This window comes from Balearica regulorum, chromosome 9 (assembly GCF_011004875.1).
Source record: "Balearica regulorum gibbericeps isolate bBalReg1 chromosome 9, bBalReg1.pri, whole genome shotgun sequence".
NCBI lineage: Eukaryota > Metazoa > Chordata > Aves > Gruiformes > Gruidae > Balearica > Balearica regulorum.
In genome coordinates, this window is record NC_046192.1 from 27,198,474 (window position 1) to 27,215,488 (window position 17,015).

The following is a 17,015-nucleotide window of genomic DNA, read 5'->3' on the forward strand; positions in this document are numbered from 1 at the left end:
GAGGGATTGGAAAGAAAGGTGATGTTTTGGAAAGACCGGAGGAGATGGCATAGTAAAACTGTAAACTTCACTACCGTCCCCTTAGGTGTTTTCAACCGACTACCTCTTCCCTTTCACGACTTCTCCTGTTTTGGCTTAGCCTAATGATATTGATATCATATCACACTGCGAATCAAAAATACCTCAATCTCTTCACTTCTCCTTAAATTTCAACTGTCCTAAACAGCTTTACTTCATATCGCTCTCCTCCACATACAACGTCCTGGCCCCGACCAAAACATGATTGAAATTTGGGCAGAACACTGATTTTCATAGTAAATGAATCCATCAAAAGGCCAGCTCTGAAAAACACGTGATCTGCTTGAACATTACATCATCTTCATACCGAGGGCCTGTTTATTGGGTGGTTGAAGTACTGAGTGAACATCCCTGCGATCCCAGGTGGGTAGATAAGGGGCGCGGGGCAGGGAGAATCAGGAACACAGATACACAGAGATTGTTCGGTGTATTAAATAGCAGTTACAACCTGAAAGCTATCATCATTTAAATCAAATACACTGAAGAGAAAGTTCACTGCAGTGACCGGCGTGTGACAGCATGTATTTCTAGAGTAAAACCACTGCAAGGAAGACCTTCACTGTATTTTTTTTTTACATTTAAGTCAACGAAAAAAAATAATAGATGTCACAGACAGTTAAATGATTCATTGTCATTTAAACAACTGAGATATTTTTTCTGAGACAGGGATGTCTATCGCGGCTGAAGTGAGAAACCTTGAGGCTCCTTCGATTGTTTGCATTGGCTCTGTCACGCTGTTGAAAACGTCTCTTCCCACTACTCACCGACATACAAGCAAAATACATTTGCTTAATTATCCAGGCGTTATACATTAACTTTCCACCTCCAGTATCGCAAAGGAAAACTGCTTGGCTCCTGCCAGCTTTCTGTGCACCAAATTTCACTGAGAACCAGATTAGCTCACTTCGTGACATCATACGGACTAAAGACACAGGCAAAATTAACTGCTGCACTTAGCGTTTTAATCGAGCAACATACCCAGCACACAAACCAGTGGTATTGGCTGGTCATGAGGTCTTGACATTATTATCAAATTATTAGGTTGCTTTAATGGCAGCTAAAATATTTTTTTAATTTTTTTTTTTTTTTAAATCTGGTTGAAATTTCTGGTGCATTTTGCAGTTCTGGTTAATCTCTCGGGTCATGAGCAGAAATCCGCGGTGAACCAAAGGAGTGGCAGACTGGCCATCTCCGTTCCAGATACCCCAGTAAGAAAATCACACAGCCCCACTGGAACTTGGTCCCTTTAAAACTAATAGTTTGTGACTTACTGGATTTTAGTTTGTTATTGAATTAAAAAATGCATTACCTTCTTCCTTTCTTTTCTTTGCTTCTTCTTCACTTCTCTCTTTAGCCTTCAATGCTTCATCTGCTTTAGCTAAAAAGGAAAGAAATACAACAAATGCTAGAATTAGTGAATTTATCTTGCCAAACAACATTTCCCGGGGTTTAAACCCCATTTCAGATTCCTTTTTGTAGGTCCCACAACGAAGTCGATGTGCCTGAAAGAGCAGAATTTGGTTCTTAAGGTATTTTCGTTAAAGATAGGACCACAGTTAAGACAACAGCATACATGGTTTTGCGGAGGGTAATTTTGGCATGCAATATTAGTTCAATACAAATCTCTGTGTTCACTTTTTGTTAAGTAAAACTTTAAAAAGGGTTGTTTTTTTTCCCGTAAACACAAATCTCCCCACCCTGCTTGCCCCCAATCCATAAAGAAACAAACGCAGTGCATTTAAAAAAAGATTTGCTACCATAGTGAGTAATCCATAAGACCTCTTTTGAGGATAAACCAGAAACAAAACAATATTTTCAGGGATGCAGAGTTGCAGATAGCATTTAAAATAGGAGGCAAATACCTATTACTTAGTATGAAATTAGGTAGTAGACGATTTTCTCTTCACTGCAAATCATAGCAGCAGTACTTTATTCATGTTATGACAGTATTCTTTAAAAAGAATCTTTTCCCTCTAGAAACCTCTTCCCTTATTACTTAATTATCTACTAGTTGCTCAACTGCAGGGGTTTTCAAACACTTTACTACAGATGTTAAAGAAGATTAAAAATATACAGCACAGTAACAAGGGACTATCAATATACTCTGTAAATTAATTAAATTTCTGTTCTAGCACATCATTTATTCCAAAGCATTAATGTCTCAAAGGAGCCATTCTCTTTTATTGCCATCTCACTGCCTGATGAGTGAACTAAGTGAGAATAAGTCTCTAATAGCATTATACTTGATGAAATATTAAGTTTTAAAAAGTATCGCCACGTCAAAAGGAAAAGAACCAAAAAGAACCAGAATCTAGAATTTACACCAGGCTTTCTCATGCAATAAAATCACTGTAAACTGTGGCACAAACAGCAGACGCTCCCTCAGTTTTGCAGACGCCGAGTCCTACCGCGTACCGGATCGACCCATCGTTTATGAAAACAAGACTGAGTTGAGGAGTGAAGGGATCTTTCCCACCCTGGTGCCTTTCTGCAGCCAGTAGCTACACCTCCTTAAAATATACGTCTTAAATAGCGGTGTTACGCAATGACAGAAGTAATTACATAGACATCTGTTTCCATTTACATGCTTTTATGCATATTTACACCACATTTAAAGTCATGAAATATTAAAACTTTTCTGCCAGTGAAGATCATTACAAGAATCTATTAAATAAGATAATAAAAACAAACTGCTAGTAACTCTAAAGCCTTTTACTTCATTTACACTTTATTCTCCCTGGTAAAAGGACAAGGATAATAGAAATTCCATTTAAATTCAATTTTAGTTATATGTGTAATTGTAGATATACCCCTTGAGTCATGTAAAATGCTCAGCTTATGTTTCTTTCAAATTATCCCGCTCAGATTCACATTCTACTCCTTACAACTGTCTTCAATATGTATTAGCAGAGCTCATTAGGCTGAAATTTAATAATGCAAACATCAGGTGGATTTCAAGAACCTCCATTATCAACACAAGATGGATTGCTTATATAGCTCTTGGGCCAACTGGGCACAATTTAGATTCAATAAACTACCATGCCGAAATTTGATTTATCTATTCCACTATGCTATTTTGTTCTTCCTTACCGATTTGTTGCTGTACAGGAACAATTCATTGGATCTCTCAATGGTTGTACAAGGGAAAAAAAAATAATATTAAAACACACACGAAAGACGTTACTGGTTTGTGACTGAATTTCTATTTTGTGTTTGTTAATTTAAAATGGTAATTTCCAACCCTTTTAAGTATAGTTAAAACTCCTGCTAGCAGAAACAGAGCTGTCTTTTCAAGTCCCGGTTAATTATATGGACAAGGTAGCAATTTAGGAAGTATCATGAGGACGATTCTCTACACAAAAACGCTCATTAACAACAATTTAACTTCGCCCATAAACCTACAGGGCAGTAAGTCTCTGAGGTTGTAGGGCACCGTCCATTCCCACCAAGAGAAGTCACTTGGTGCCTTATGAACGTAACGCTAACAATTCCCTTAAAATATTTTCAATTCCCTACCGCTATTCACTTACGAAGCATCATCAAAAACTCGGATTTATTTTGATGAAACCAAGTTGCGACTAACCAATACTGAAAGATCCTTACAACTTATTCCAAAAGGTAATGGGGCCTCTCTGCAGACTGCTACGCCCTCACCCCGTATTACAGGGCGTGCAAGGACACATGCTGGCTTCTCACACTTAAAAGCACTTAAAAGCCCTGATATTTGGAAGAGAACCCAGTTCTCCTGCAATGCACTTTCCTTCAGCCGGAGGAGGACAGACAGCTGCTAATCACCCCCAGCAGATCAAAGAAGTCACTTCAGCAAAAGTCTGGGTTTAATTGATCCAGGTAGTGGGAGTGCTGAGATTGCTCCTGAAGCTGGGCTTCCTGCATGGATAAACAGCTAGCATGACAAAAGCCTGACTGCTTACAAAGCTTTCTAAAATAGTAAATAAATAAATAAAGAGGTGCTCGAGCTCGCAGCATTTAAGAGCTCATCCAACCCCAGATAAAATTACAATTCTATTGATTTTTTTTTTTTTCCTCTGAAGGATGGGAAAATGACACACGGAAGAAGTTTGAGATGTTTACCTACACTGAAATAATAAAGTTGTAAAATGCGGGTATTTGCTAGTAGCTAGTGGACTATTAAAACAAGTGTAACAGTACGAAAGAGAATTTGAGTCATTTCCAGGTGTCCCTGATAGAAGGGCTTGTTCCAGCCTGGCTGGGACCAGCAGCTCGTTGTGCTGGCTGCAGCACAAAGGAAGAAGAAATTTTTGCAGTGACACTAAACTATGAGCAAAGAGTACGGACGCGCAACTCAGACAAATAAACACAATGCAGCTGTGGAACAATATTGCTAAGTTACAAGAAAGACACTAACATTTAATTAAAACTAAGCTATGTTAAGTACCTTCTCTGTTATTAAAAAAAAATAAATAAACCAAAACCAAACCAAAGCACCCTTCATGTTTCCATATGAGCTAATATCCTAAATCTGAGTATGTTCAGGTGTTCTGAAACTCAGACCAGCGCTCTGAGCAGCTTCGTTTCACCTGCTTCCCAAACCCGAGCGCCACGTAACTAGAAGGGGCTCAAGCCAGAGCTGGCCAACCCACCCTGCGCCACGGCCCTTTCTGAAGGAGCAAATGCGATCGCCGTGGATTTTGGGGAGCGGCGGAGGCCGCTGATGCGAGCGGAGAGGTCCCTAATGGAAATGCAGGTTGCCTGCCAGACCTGCAACTTCGAGTCCTGTTGAGGAGCAATTATTATGTACAGATCAAGGATTGCGGATCAATGAACGCCAGGCAATCCCCTGGGGCCAGGATGGGAGGGATGAACCGGGTCTAGTCCTGTGCCTTGCTTAACCCGTTCAACGCAGACCTGCGATGCCAGCTGATCTTCGGCTTACGCTGAAAAGTGGGGGGGGGGGAAGAAAAGAAAAGGGAAGGGAAAAAAAAAAAAGTGGATGATTTTGTATACTATCCAGTTTGGGAAAGGGAGAGGGTAGGCATTTCCGTGTCTCCTTGATATTATCTGTAGGCTGACTGTACACTTTAGGACATGGAATGAGACCTCAGAGAGTAAATATAAGAACAAAGAAGAGCAATTTGGGAGCCGTAGAGAAGCACTGGGCCATAAAACCAGCTGGTGTGAATCAGCACGGCTTTACCAACTTCATCGGTAGATCCCGTGCCTCAGCCCACGCTCTGTTACTTGTATTTTACGAAGATTTTCAGGTTTGTGCTCAGACGCTCCGCCATTCAAGCGGACTCCACCTGCTTCTGCGCCAAACATTCACTCACACAGAAATTCTGGTTCCTGTCCATTTTCCCCTCCAGACTTTAGACACTCACCTAGATTTTCCTCTTTAATTCTTTCTTAACCAATTCTATTAATTCAGAGTCCTCTTCTGTCTAAATTGTTGCTCCTTTATAGAAAAGAAAGTCTCCCAAGAAATACCCTCTCACTGAAGAAACTTGATAAAAGTATTTTAATAAGCTACAAGCATTTAATAATCTATATCCCTCCTAAATCGTATGACATGTTTTCTATTCTCCTACGACTTGATCATTTTTTAGTGACAAATAAAAACCAGGAAAGGAAAAATATATTGAAAAAAAAAGAAGAGAAAAAAAAAGAATGAACAATCTTGTAGGGTTTGAAAAATATTTCAAGCTCAAAACATTAAAGATGATCTTATTTCCTTACTAACGTGCCTCCTCTCCCAACCAACCATCTCAAGGCATTATCTAATTAGTAGCCTTCAGCCGAAGCCTACTCAAGTCAACCACACTTCCCTCACAACTATCTAACTTCACGGTTCGCACAAATAGTTACGCAAATAGTCACATCGGTGATAACTGATAATGAGAAAATGAAAATACTCGACGTGGTGCAGCACTTTGTTATAGTGACAGAGCATGGGAGACTCCCGGCTGCCCAGGAAGCGTCAGGGAAGCCCCAGAAGAACCTGAGGTTTAATCACAATTTTGTTGTCTAATACCAAGTTCCACCATACCCTACACGGCTTTGAAGAAGTGATTTATTCAGCCAACTAAGATTAGGGCCATCCCCACAAACAACAGGTGCATTAAAGCCTGACAAAAATTTCTCTAATCAAAAGCTCTTGGTACTGTGATTAAAGAAACAGGATGGTCACCAATGACCCTGACAATTTTCAAGGTGGAATGAAAACCAACCTTTATTAACAGGAACAAAACTTCCTTTTCTACTCCTTTTCAAAACTGAAATGATCATGCTTATACGATAAAAATGAGATAAATGATTTTAAAATGTCCAGCTTAATGACACTGCACAAAGGAAACCCAAAATACCAGTGGTGAAATGCAAATTAATGTGTTAATAATTTGGACAAGTTCCCAAGTGCAACACATGCACCTTCAACCAAACTCTGAAACCCTAACAATACCCTTGTGTTTCTGTCCATCCGCTGCACCCAGTATTTCCTAAATAATTTCAGAACCACCTCTTTAGAAGAGTTTTTTGGAAGAACCAATTTCCACCCGCCGTCATGCTCCAACGTGGGAGCTTGAAGCATGGGCAGGATGTCCTGAGCCATCACAGGGACATCTGCATGAACTTCACGCTGTTCACGTCCCTGAGGCAGGCAGACAAATGAACCATTAGTGTGGGAATGGTCAGTATTGTCCCAGAACTGCAACACACAAATTTTAAACGGCGACACAGTATTTCAAGCGGCAGACTGTCCGGGATGACAACCTTGACAGGGTTCTGGCCAGCTGAACTCCTGAAGTTCAGCCAAACCAGCGAGGACCTTGCACAGTGTGGGACCGGAGCATCTCATCCCAACGCGTGGTGCCCGGGGACGGCCTTGCACCACGAGCAAATAGGTACGGCGACCTGGTGGCGAGCAAGCACAGCGCAGAATGGACGTTGGGAACGGAGAAGATCTTCCGTGTAACACACGCTCGCGCTTGCTCGTGCTGCATCCTTGAGCGCAGCAGGAGAGCAAGGGGAAGGCAGCTAAGGTCTCCAAATGCTCTAAATGCAAGCGATAAGCAAGAGAAACACATGAGCGTATTGAGGAGACGCATCACGCGCGCGTGGAAGGGAGCAGGCAGAAGCAGACCGGCGCCTGAGCAGCCCTGGGTTTTCAGAACCAGGTATTTCAACCCCTATTTTCACAAGGTTTCGCAGTAGAGTTCCGTCAGAATCCCTAAAATCACTGCTCTAACAACGGTCTCATCTAGCAAATAGCTTAAACGGTTAAAGTTACAGCGCAGGCAAACATGGCTTCGAGCTTTGTCTATGCCTAATGCTACATACTAAAATAAAAACCAAACTAAAATATCTTGAAATGCACTTCTAATTATTGAACAAAAAGTATTGTTTTAACTATACTGTTAATTATACTAGTTATATACATAGTATACTGTTCAATATACTAGTTAACTACACTGACTATACATTTTCTTTGCTGGTCACTCGGCCCTGCTAATACTTTTAACTGTCTAACCAGTTCGGGTGGCACTAGGAGCCAACGGCCACCTTTAGCTTACCGCAAAGATGTACAAAAACCCACTGCAAAAATCAATAGATTCTGCATTAAAATATGCTGTCTTACTGCATGACATTATGCTAACAGGAAACGTTGGAACCATCTCTTTGGAGACTACATCTGATAGAACAGAAAAAGAAAGAAGCTTTTCCAGGAAAAAAAAAAGAAAAAAGAAAAAAAGAAAGAGAAAACTAATGGTCTTCACTAATAAATCATGTTCTAAATAGCATAAATGATGTGCATCAGCCTGTCTCCGCTTGAGAGCCGCTAAAACTAGTGGTTTTCAATGCTTTTGTAAAGACTCAATGTATGGATATCACCGTTACTGCTACAGTTAGTTCTACAAGAGACACATCTCCCAAGCCACAGAGACAAGACTAAGTCCTACACCATATGTATAATATTATTTTCTCTTAATTATTGAGTATGAGAAAAGTGGAAAATTAACAGCAACAAAAATGAACCTCAGTTTAAAACCGCAGCGGTTTCTTTTCATGTATTTTGCAGTACAGCGAGAGATGATGATTTTCCCCAGGCTTTCACTAGCAATTTCTCACCTGTAGATAACCGCAGCGTTCACCTGCGTTACTACTTTTGCACACATGAACACAGACCTGCTCACTGCTTCTGGGCACTGCTTAAGAAATTCCCGGGCACACGTGGCCTCTCCCTGTACGCCCCTGACGTACCTGGTGGGAGCAGAGGAGCCACTCGGCCCCTCGCTGAACAGGGAAATCCCCGACGGCAGCTGGGGGGGGGGACGACACAGGAACCCGCCTCCCCCCGCCATGGGTGCCGCCGGTGCTGCTCCTGGCGAGCGGGACGAGCCGCGCCGCATCCTGCCTTCGTTAGCAAGGCTGGAGAGCAATGCGCACGGCTTCCCGGCCAAAGTCATAGAATCCTAGAACGGTTTGGGTTGGAAGGGACCTCAGAGATCATCCAGTTCCATTTGAGGTATTTACATTCTGAAGTAATCTGAATTCCTTTATTTCCTCAAAAGAGCCAAGCTGGGGAGGACTGCCGAGCACGACGTTCCCTCTTGTGCTTTGCACGGCCATGCTTCGATTTTGGTAAAAGCCACATCTACTCTCTACATAAATAAGATTGTTTGGGAGCAAGAAACGGTGCCGGAGGAGGATGCTCCACTGTGGTTGAGCGGCTCCAGCAGCGCTCGCACCCTCCCGGGGTGCAGGACCGAACCCGGGGGCAGTGGAAGTGCTCAGGGTTTGGGAAGCACGGAGCCATTCCCTGACGGATGGGCATGCGGGAGCGATGCTTTAATCCTGACCAGCCTTGTGCTGTGCCACAGTAAAATAGTTTCAAGCAAAGATGCTACTTAAAAAAAAAAAATAAAATTAGCACAATATGAATTATTTCAAGTTAGAAATAGGGCGGGTGCTGTTTTGGGCGTGCAAAGCGTGCCCGGGGTCGTGGAAGAGCCCCCACAGCACAGCCCTCTCCCACCGCCGCCGGGCGGAAGGTGTACGCAGAGGCTCGGCCCCGCGCCGGGATGCAATTCCTTTTACTGGCAAAATTAAAAAAGAGAGCAGTGTCAGAACACCCACCAGCTGCAAACTGCAAGTCATTTGGAAAAAAAATAAAAATAGCATAATCGTGGACTTTCCAACTCTTCAAACTCAAAAATACAGGTTATGCATTTCAAGATGTATTTGGGGAAAAAGCAAGCAGACAAACTCAAAACACACATATGGACATCACATCTCAAATGTAGCCAAGCCATCCACGATGCTGATCAGAAAGACAACTGGTTTAACACAAACATTTTTGCACTTATAAAATATTCAGTCATCTCACATATAAAAATAATCCATTATTAATTTACAAGGCGTTATTTAATTTACATGCTATTTTTCTCTAGTATATTAAATTTATCAAGGCTGGTGGAAAACCTCTCTGCTGAATATTCATATCCTGACATGTAAAGTTATCTATTATACATCCAAAAAATTCCAACACAAATTCAAAACAACTACTTTCTCAGACATTTCCTCAGACAGGAACACAGAAGGAGCAGAGTCCAGGAGCTGTTAGTTCAAAACCAGAAGAGACAACCCTACGCACATTCTCATCGTACCAGACTTATGCCATTTTTCTACATTTTTACCTTTTTAGTCCGTGCTGAAATAACATTTCTCCAAAATTTAAACAGCAGAAAGATCCAGGCGGCCACTTGTGTAGTTCATCCATGGATACGGGTCCCCTAGCCCTGCCCCGACAGCTTCATTTAGCCCTGTCCGCTCTAATTACGTGGCGGCCGAGTAATACGTTACGATACTCCAACGTGAGCAGTTCCTGCCATTGCTGTCCGAAGTATTCCCCGTAATTTAATTATGCCGCTGACTGTAATTACAGATACTGGAGATGCCTGGGCGGGACGGTGGGCGCAGGAGCTCGCTGCTCCCTCCCCCAGCTCCGTGGGTCGCGGTTCCACGCTGCCCGTGTGGACACGGTCTGTGTCTGAAACATCTCCGCTCCCGCTGGGGAGGACACCCAGCACGGCCTTTGGCAGGGAGACCTCACCCACCCATTCCTCCCGGTGCAGTTTTCACCTTTTTAGCAGCATTCCTGCTCCATTCCCTTCCCTTAGTGATTTTAGAAAGTAATTCCTTACTGTGGTACAATGTCCAGCGGCCATGTGGGCTTTCCAGAATATTCACAGAACCCCAGCCTGGTTTGGGTGGGCAGGGACCTCCCAGCCCATCCAGTGCCACCCCTGCCATGGGCAGGGACACCCTCCACTAGCCCAGGTTGCCCAAAGCCCCATCCAACCTGGCCTTGAAGACTTAAACATCTTTTTGGTAGAAGATACCTCCAGTACCATGGAACACAAGCAAACCCCAAATATTTTCTTTCTCTTGTTCTAACATTGAGCGTGACCAACGTATGTGTGAACAAATCCTTCAGCACTGGCCAGGCAATTGTTCAGTCGTTTCTCTATTTAATTGTGACCTTTTCAAAACGCAGATTGTGGCTAGCCTGCTGGATAGAAGCGCCACAGGGCAACGAGAAAGCACAGCATAAAAAGAGAGAATATCCGACATCGTGTAAACCTGCGTACCGCAAAATAGCACAAGTTATCCTTAAGTCAAAACGGGTTAAATATTAAACATACTTCTCTAGAGAGAGGGGAGCACGTACATCCTCATCCAGAATATTAGCATGCCGGTCAGAAATCCGTAAGGAAAAAATACCCTGAAAAGGGACAAGGGGTGTTGGGAAGCAAAAGGTAAGAAGTGACAGATAAAACTCAGTACCGGCAAGCGGGGCCGACCTCCCCAAAGACTTTCCATATCCCGGTTACTGCCTACTGTATTAAGACTGCCTTTCTCATCACTTAATGCTTATTTTCATCACTTTGCTTAAAATATTGATAATCAATTAAGGCTACGTCTGTTTTGCCACAGAATCTGTGTCACAGTCTATCAGACTGTCAGGGCCAATTCAATCCTCATTCAAAGTTAATTTTTTCTTCATAAATCTGCCTTTGGAGGAGTCATTAGGCGCAGAACATAGCCCGAGGTGCAATCACCTATTCTCTTTCATTAGCGGCAGGCAGGGAAGGTGAGGGAGATTATTAGAACTTTGGAATGATCACAAAGCAGCGTGCTGCCTGTCAGATCCCCCCAACATTTAATTCATCTCGCCAACTCGCCGGCGCGCGCTGCCAACAGTTTTAAATGGACATTATTCATGAACATCTGTGACATGCTGAATATTCTGAAGCCGGAATGATGAAAAAGCGGTGCCCCCCTTTGACTTGAAAATTAATTCTATGGTCAAAACAATTAGGAATATAACAAACATGTTTTGTGATGTTATTTTTAGTCCTCCAAGATATTCCGCTTAAAAAGCTATTATTTCAGAAATATAGGTATTTAAATCTAAATGTGAAGACTCTAGACGGGGCAGCACAGTATTTTATGGTACTGAAGAACGATGTGCTTTTCCCTTGCTATGGAAATAACAAGTTGTTGGTTTTCTTTTCTTAAGCAATTACAGAATTAGCTAGCTTCGCTATCCGGTTTGTTGATGTGTTTCTAAAATGTAGCCAAATGAGATGACACATTGGATTTTAATACGATGCCATATTAAATTACGGCACGCTTTACTCATGGTGGACAATCAGTTGCAGTGTGTGAAACAGATTTCCAAAATCAAGTGTATTTATTGCTGCTTCTCTTGTTAAAATGAGCACCCTGTGGCCGTTATAGCATTTTTTAAGGTAAGAATGGCAGAAACGCTGGTACAAGAGACTGGCATCCACAGAAATGAAATAAAACCCCCATAGTCTCTATGCAGTATCCCTTAGTACTTGCAAGATGTTTAAGATGTGGATATTTTAAGGAAAAGTAATTCACATCTAAGGAAATAACATCAAGTAGTTCCTTGAATTTCATTATGCAAGTCAAAAGAACAGTAATTTACATTTTTTCTGTTGCTGCTATGAAAATAGTGTTATCATTAGCAAACTTCTCACAGCCCCCATCATTCTCCTCCCAAAATATTCTCATTTCTCCGACTGCAAAATTAAGGGCCAGATCCTTAGCGAATTCAAGCTGGCACAATTCCACTGACTTCAATAGAGCTAAGCAAATTTACTCCAGCTGAGGATCTGGCGCTAAATATTTATAATAATAATAATAAAGAAGACTTAATAAGCAGATCTTGGCTAGGTACATTCATCCATTATTTAGTGCATTTCTAATTTCTTTCTTTCTCACACACTGTTTCCCACACACACGTCTGATAAAAAATTCAACTGAAATATGTTTTAACACTAAGGATTAATTGGCTTAAATTGCTTCTGTGGGTCCTGACTCATTGCAGTGGATGCTATTAAATATTGCAAAGATTTGGTTCCATCTCAGAAAAGGCCGTACGTTACCAGCTTGGACATCTTGTAGTCAACTAATGTTTCACCTAAGACCCACTCCCCCCCAAACCGCAGCTGAGCTCAGGAAAACAGCATAATTGGGTGCAATTCTTGTCTTAGCTGATATTTAGTCTCGGAGAGAAAATTATTTCTTAGAATAATTCGATAATTTGAATGGAAATGTTTAAATGGCACCTTCTATCTGAGTTACTTTCTTCTGGGGGAAGGGAGTGGGAAGAGGAAGGAAAGAGCTCGGGAAAGGAGAAGGATGGCCCAGAGTTAAAACGTTCCCCTAATCCACTGAGCTAAAAAGAAGGCACTAACATTTGGTCGAGAAAAAGTAAATTCCAGATATAAAAATTCACAGAGTAAAGGATGATTCTTTGCTATATCTTTGCTCATCTCCTTCCCCCTCGCACACCACGGATGGAGAAATGAGAGAGCAACAGAGGATCTCCTACACAAGGGCTGTAACGGAGCCGTTGAGCAGGTGAAAGGAAGGATGCTTTCGTGCAAGTTATTCCTCAGTCAGCTTCAAAATTGTTTGAATTTCTGCTCTTTGGCGGTTCTTGCAGCACAGAGAATTCTCCTATCCGTGTCCCGACCCAGCGGCAGTGGGCTGCCCTCCTCCTGCTCCAGCCACGGGAGCCAATGCCACCCCTGCTCCATGGGGAGGAGGAGGAGGAGGAGAGGAATAACCCCAGGGATGCTGCAAGGAGGGAGCAGCACTGCCCCTATGCTGGGGTACCGGTGACCCTTCCTCCTGAGAAACAGGAGCCCAAGTCCACTTGAAAATGCCTGACATTTGTTCAAATATGTCAGTCTCCAAAAGGTGGGGGATCACCTCCAGAAGGGATGCATTTAGTCCCACAGAAGTTCACATTTTTGAGAACAGTATGGGAAGAATCTCAGAGCCTCTGAGAAGGGTCCAACATAGTAGAGCAAGCCGCTTCAGAACAAGCAAACCTTAAAGTCTTAAAATTTGATATTGGAGCACAATGAAATATTAATATAGGAAAAACAAAACTGAGCCAAGAAAAAAGTACATATAGGTAAAGCGAACTTACTCTATACTTGAGCACAGCCTAATGGAATATAGGTAACTTACTATCGCCGTTTTTTAAATAATACAGATGAGCTACGTATCACGTAACAAGTGAATAAACTGTATTATATTAACTTCTTGGATCATCAAGAGAATATAACGTCAGCATTGACAAGAGATGGGGATGGCCGCGAGGAGAAGACCTCAGGGCTGCTCTTAGGGGGTGACTTGCATGTCCCCTTCTCCTCCCTCCTCCTGTTTTTTAAAATCTTACCTTCTTTTGGAAGCCACGGTGCGGAAAGTGGCTAAACGCACAGGGAATGTTAGTACCATACCAATGGTTTGTTTTGATACTTGTCATGCAAAATTAAGTGAGCTGGCCACAATATCCAAACAGGTTTGCATTTTCAATTACAGTCTCTAAATTCAATTGCAGCTATAAAATGGAATATAAAGGAGCTATGTTGAAAAGAAAAGAAACAAAAATGTTTTAAGCTATATTATGTGCTCTTGTGAAAATGGTGGTTTTGCATTATACATACTACCAAATAAATTAACACCTGTTTTCAGATGAGAACTTTGAAAAACATATGTAAAATTACTGAAGAATGGTCTTACTCTTGTTGGCAAGAAAGTGGTTCTTCATGGAAATCTATGGAAATTTGTGAGCTTGCTACCTCACAGAAGAAACAAATAATGAAAGAAAGATAAATCAATCACTTCTTATTAAAATAAAAAAACCAAAACCCCAAACCTATAGGGAGATGAAAATTTTAATAAGTGTGCAAGGACTTTTTGTCTGCAGTAAAACTCAAGCCAAATGAGTCAGAAAGGTGAAAGCTATAATATTAATTAAAAATGGCTGTGGAACATACATATACAAAGCTGTTATCTTCTAGACCCTGTCACCAACAGACTGGTTCTTTTAACACTTTGGTAGATTCTAAGTCACTTTTGAATGGTGTGCTTTAAAAATAAACTCTGAGCTTCCTCTAAAACGAATTAGAAATAACAAAAGGCAGGCAAGACTGCAAAACATAACTCTGCAACCCCACTGCTAAGATATAGGAGATGCCTAGAGTCTTGATGCAACAAATACTTTTAAAATCATCACACAAATTATGGAAGATTAATTTAGGTTGTTTTTTTTCCCCCTCGCTGACTTCAGTGCTACCAGGAACCACTCCTTTCCTTTCAGGATATAAAGTTTAATTCATTTAAAGCAGTAATAAATGTGCATCTCCTCCTGAGCTGAGAGGGCGATGTGACCATCAGTTAGAACCAAAACCCAACACCCACTATTCGCTAAGTTCCACCAGACAAACCCAAGAATTATTCATTGTTTTCAAAACACACCACCCTAGCCTTGCGCCTTTCCAAAGCGAGACGGTTACGGGGACAACAGCACGGGAACGAATCGAGACCTTGGTGAGATCAGCAGGTTCGGCACCCCACGTGAAGCCCGCTGCACAGCGGATCTCAACCCAGCTCTCCAGCTCCGTGGACTGTGTCCCACCCTGCATCCCAAGGAGCGCTCATTCCTGATGGAACATGCCAGCCACTCGGGTCCAATTACCTGCTCCATCTGTATGAGAAATTAGCTTCACCTTGTGCTAGCAACAACCTCTACAAGAAAACTATAACAGCTACTCCATATAATGTCACGAATAAATTATGTTACTTTGAAAAAATTACTTGTTTGCTTAAATATAATCAGTAATAAAAATATTTAAATCATTTCTGGAAAAAAAACCCAACCCTGGCAATGCATTTCGGATACCATTGTCATTTTAGTCTGTACATTGAGAATGACAGTCGGCTTTTCTTTCCAGGGTTAATAGCAGAATTCAGCCTGACAGCTTGTCAGCAAACTTGAAAAATTCAGTCACAAAACTTAGATTCAAAATGAGCCCTTCTTTCATCTGCCAATTTTAAAACGTCAGGAATCACCACGTTAAGTGAAAATCAAGTAGATGACAACTAATCTGGCTATCGAGAGGAAGCAATAAACCACAGAGTACTTCTAAATGATTACAAGGAGCAACACTGAGAAAAGCCAAACCAACCCAGAGCACCTTGTAAGGGCCCCGAGAACGTTCCTCTCGTGCTTTTGAACCGAATAAAAAATAATGATTAAAACTGCGTAAGTGGCTCCCGTCAGCAATGCTGTCAGCAGAGACCCGTCTATACGACGGTGGTAAAAAGTCTTTCTGACTTGGCAGTTTCACATCAGGTCTCACAGTAACTTTTGAAAATAAGCCTTCATGAAATGCGAGTTTAATTCCCCTAATTTACTTCTGGGCACTGGCTCACGGCCACCGCTTAACGACCAATAGTCTTTTCCACTAAGAATAATCTTTGGCCACTCACCTATACTGGAAACCACCAATAAACAGTAAGATTTGCTGCACCACACAGTCCAAATAACAACAACTTGCAACAAAAATTACCCAGATTCGTTTCCCTGGTCTCACTGGTGCAAGAGCCAGGTCCCAGCTGCAGCCAAAGGGGACATGTCGGAAAAAGCATTCAGAGCCGACCCCGGCACTTCACGGCATATAAACTATTCCACGTGTGACCCCAAACCATGATGGAAACACCACCTACTCATTAGAAAATGCTTTTGTATACATCCTACTGAAAAACGGACAAGCTTTATACCTCCTCTGCGTCCTTCTCAACAGAATCACTTACTAATGGAATAAGAGAAATTTTGGATTTCTTATTGAAAAACAAAACTCTGTATATCTCAAAGACAACGGCTCATAACACAAATCTACAACTTTTTCTGCTGCACAAAGATCTAAACCTTAGGACACCTTGTAAGATTGTTTACCATCGTTATTTATCATTTATACAGCACCTTTGCTGAAGGCCCAGGCAAAAGGACGTTGCTAAAGCTGGCCTAACTTAAACTGCAGTTAACAGAGTCGGAGTCCCGAACCTTACTCAAATTTCCACCCTCAAAAATAAAACCCTATAACCAAAGATATAGCTAGAAAGGTTAATGAAGACAGTGAGGAAATGCTGCTTACCCACGTTTGTTGAAAAACAGTATCGTTTTCTCTCCTCGCTCTCTTATTTGCAATGAAGCTCCACTTAAGGAAGAAGTAGTAGTAATTAACTGCAGTTTAATCCGAGTTATTAGCGGATAGCAATGTAGAGGACTATGAATGTTTTAACGCCAGGCGTTGCGGCTCCTCGTGCTGCCCACCGCTGAGGCCGGTGTCCCCTTCCCATCGCTTCCCGCAGCTCCTGCCTGTCCCCAGGAAGGCTGGACGCCTGGCCGGGGGGCACGAGGAGTGTGGAGCTTGTACGAGAGATTTGGACAGTGCTCCAAGATGTTGCCTTGTAGATCTCGATCTGTACCCCACGACAACAATGCTGGTCCCAGGACATCGCGGGCTAACGGGAAGCGATGGAGCATTGCCCCCCTCGCTCTACGAGCCGTC

At 42.2% G+C, this 17,015-nt stretch overlaps 1 protein-coding gene across 1 annotated transcript in view; it reads right to left on the bottom strand.

Moving 5' to 3' along the window:
• The window catches only part of RSRC1 (arginine and serine rich coiled-coil 1), a 164,785-nt gene that overhangs the window by 29,427 nt on the left and 118,343 nt on the right, over positions 1-17,015 (bottom strand). Inside the window, exon 7 of the mRNA XM_075761672.1 lies at positions 1,388-1,456. Within this exon, the coding sequence (XP_075617787.1) occupies positions 1,388-1,456 (69 nt within the window). The remainder of the gene's footprint in view (positions 1-1,387; positions 1,457-17,015) is intronic.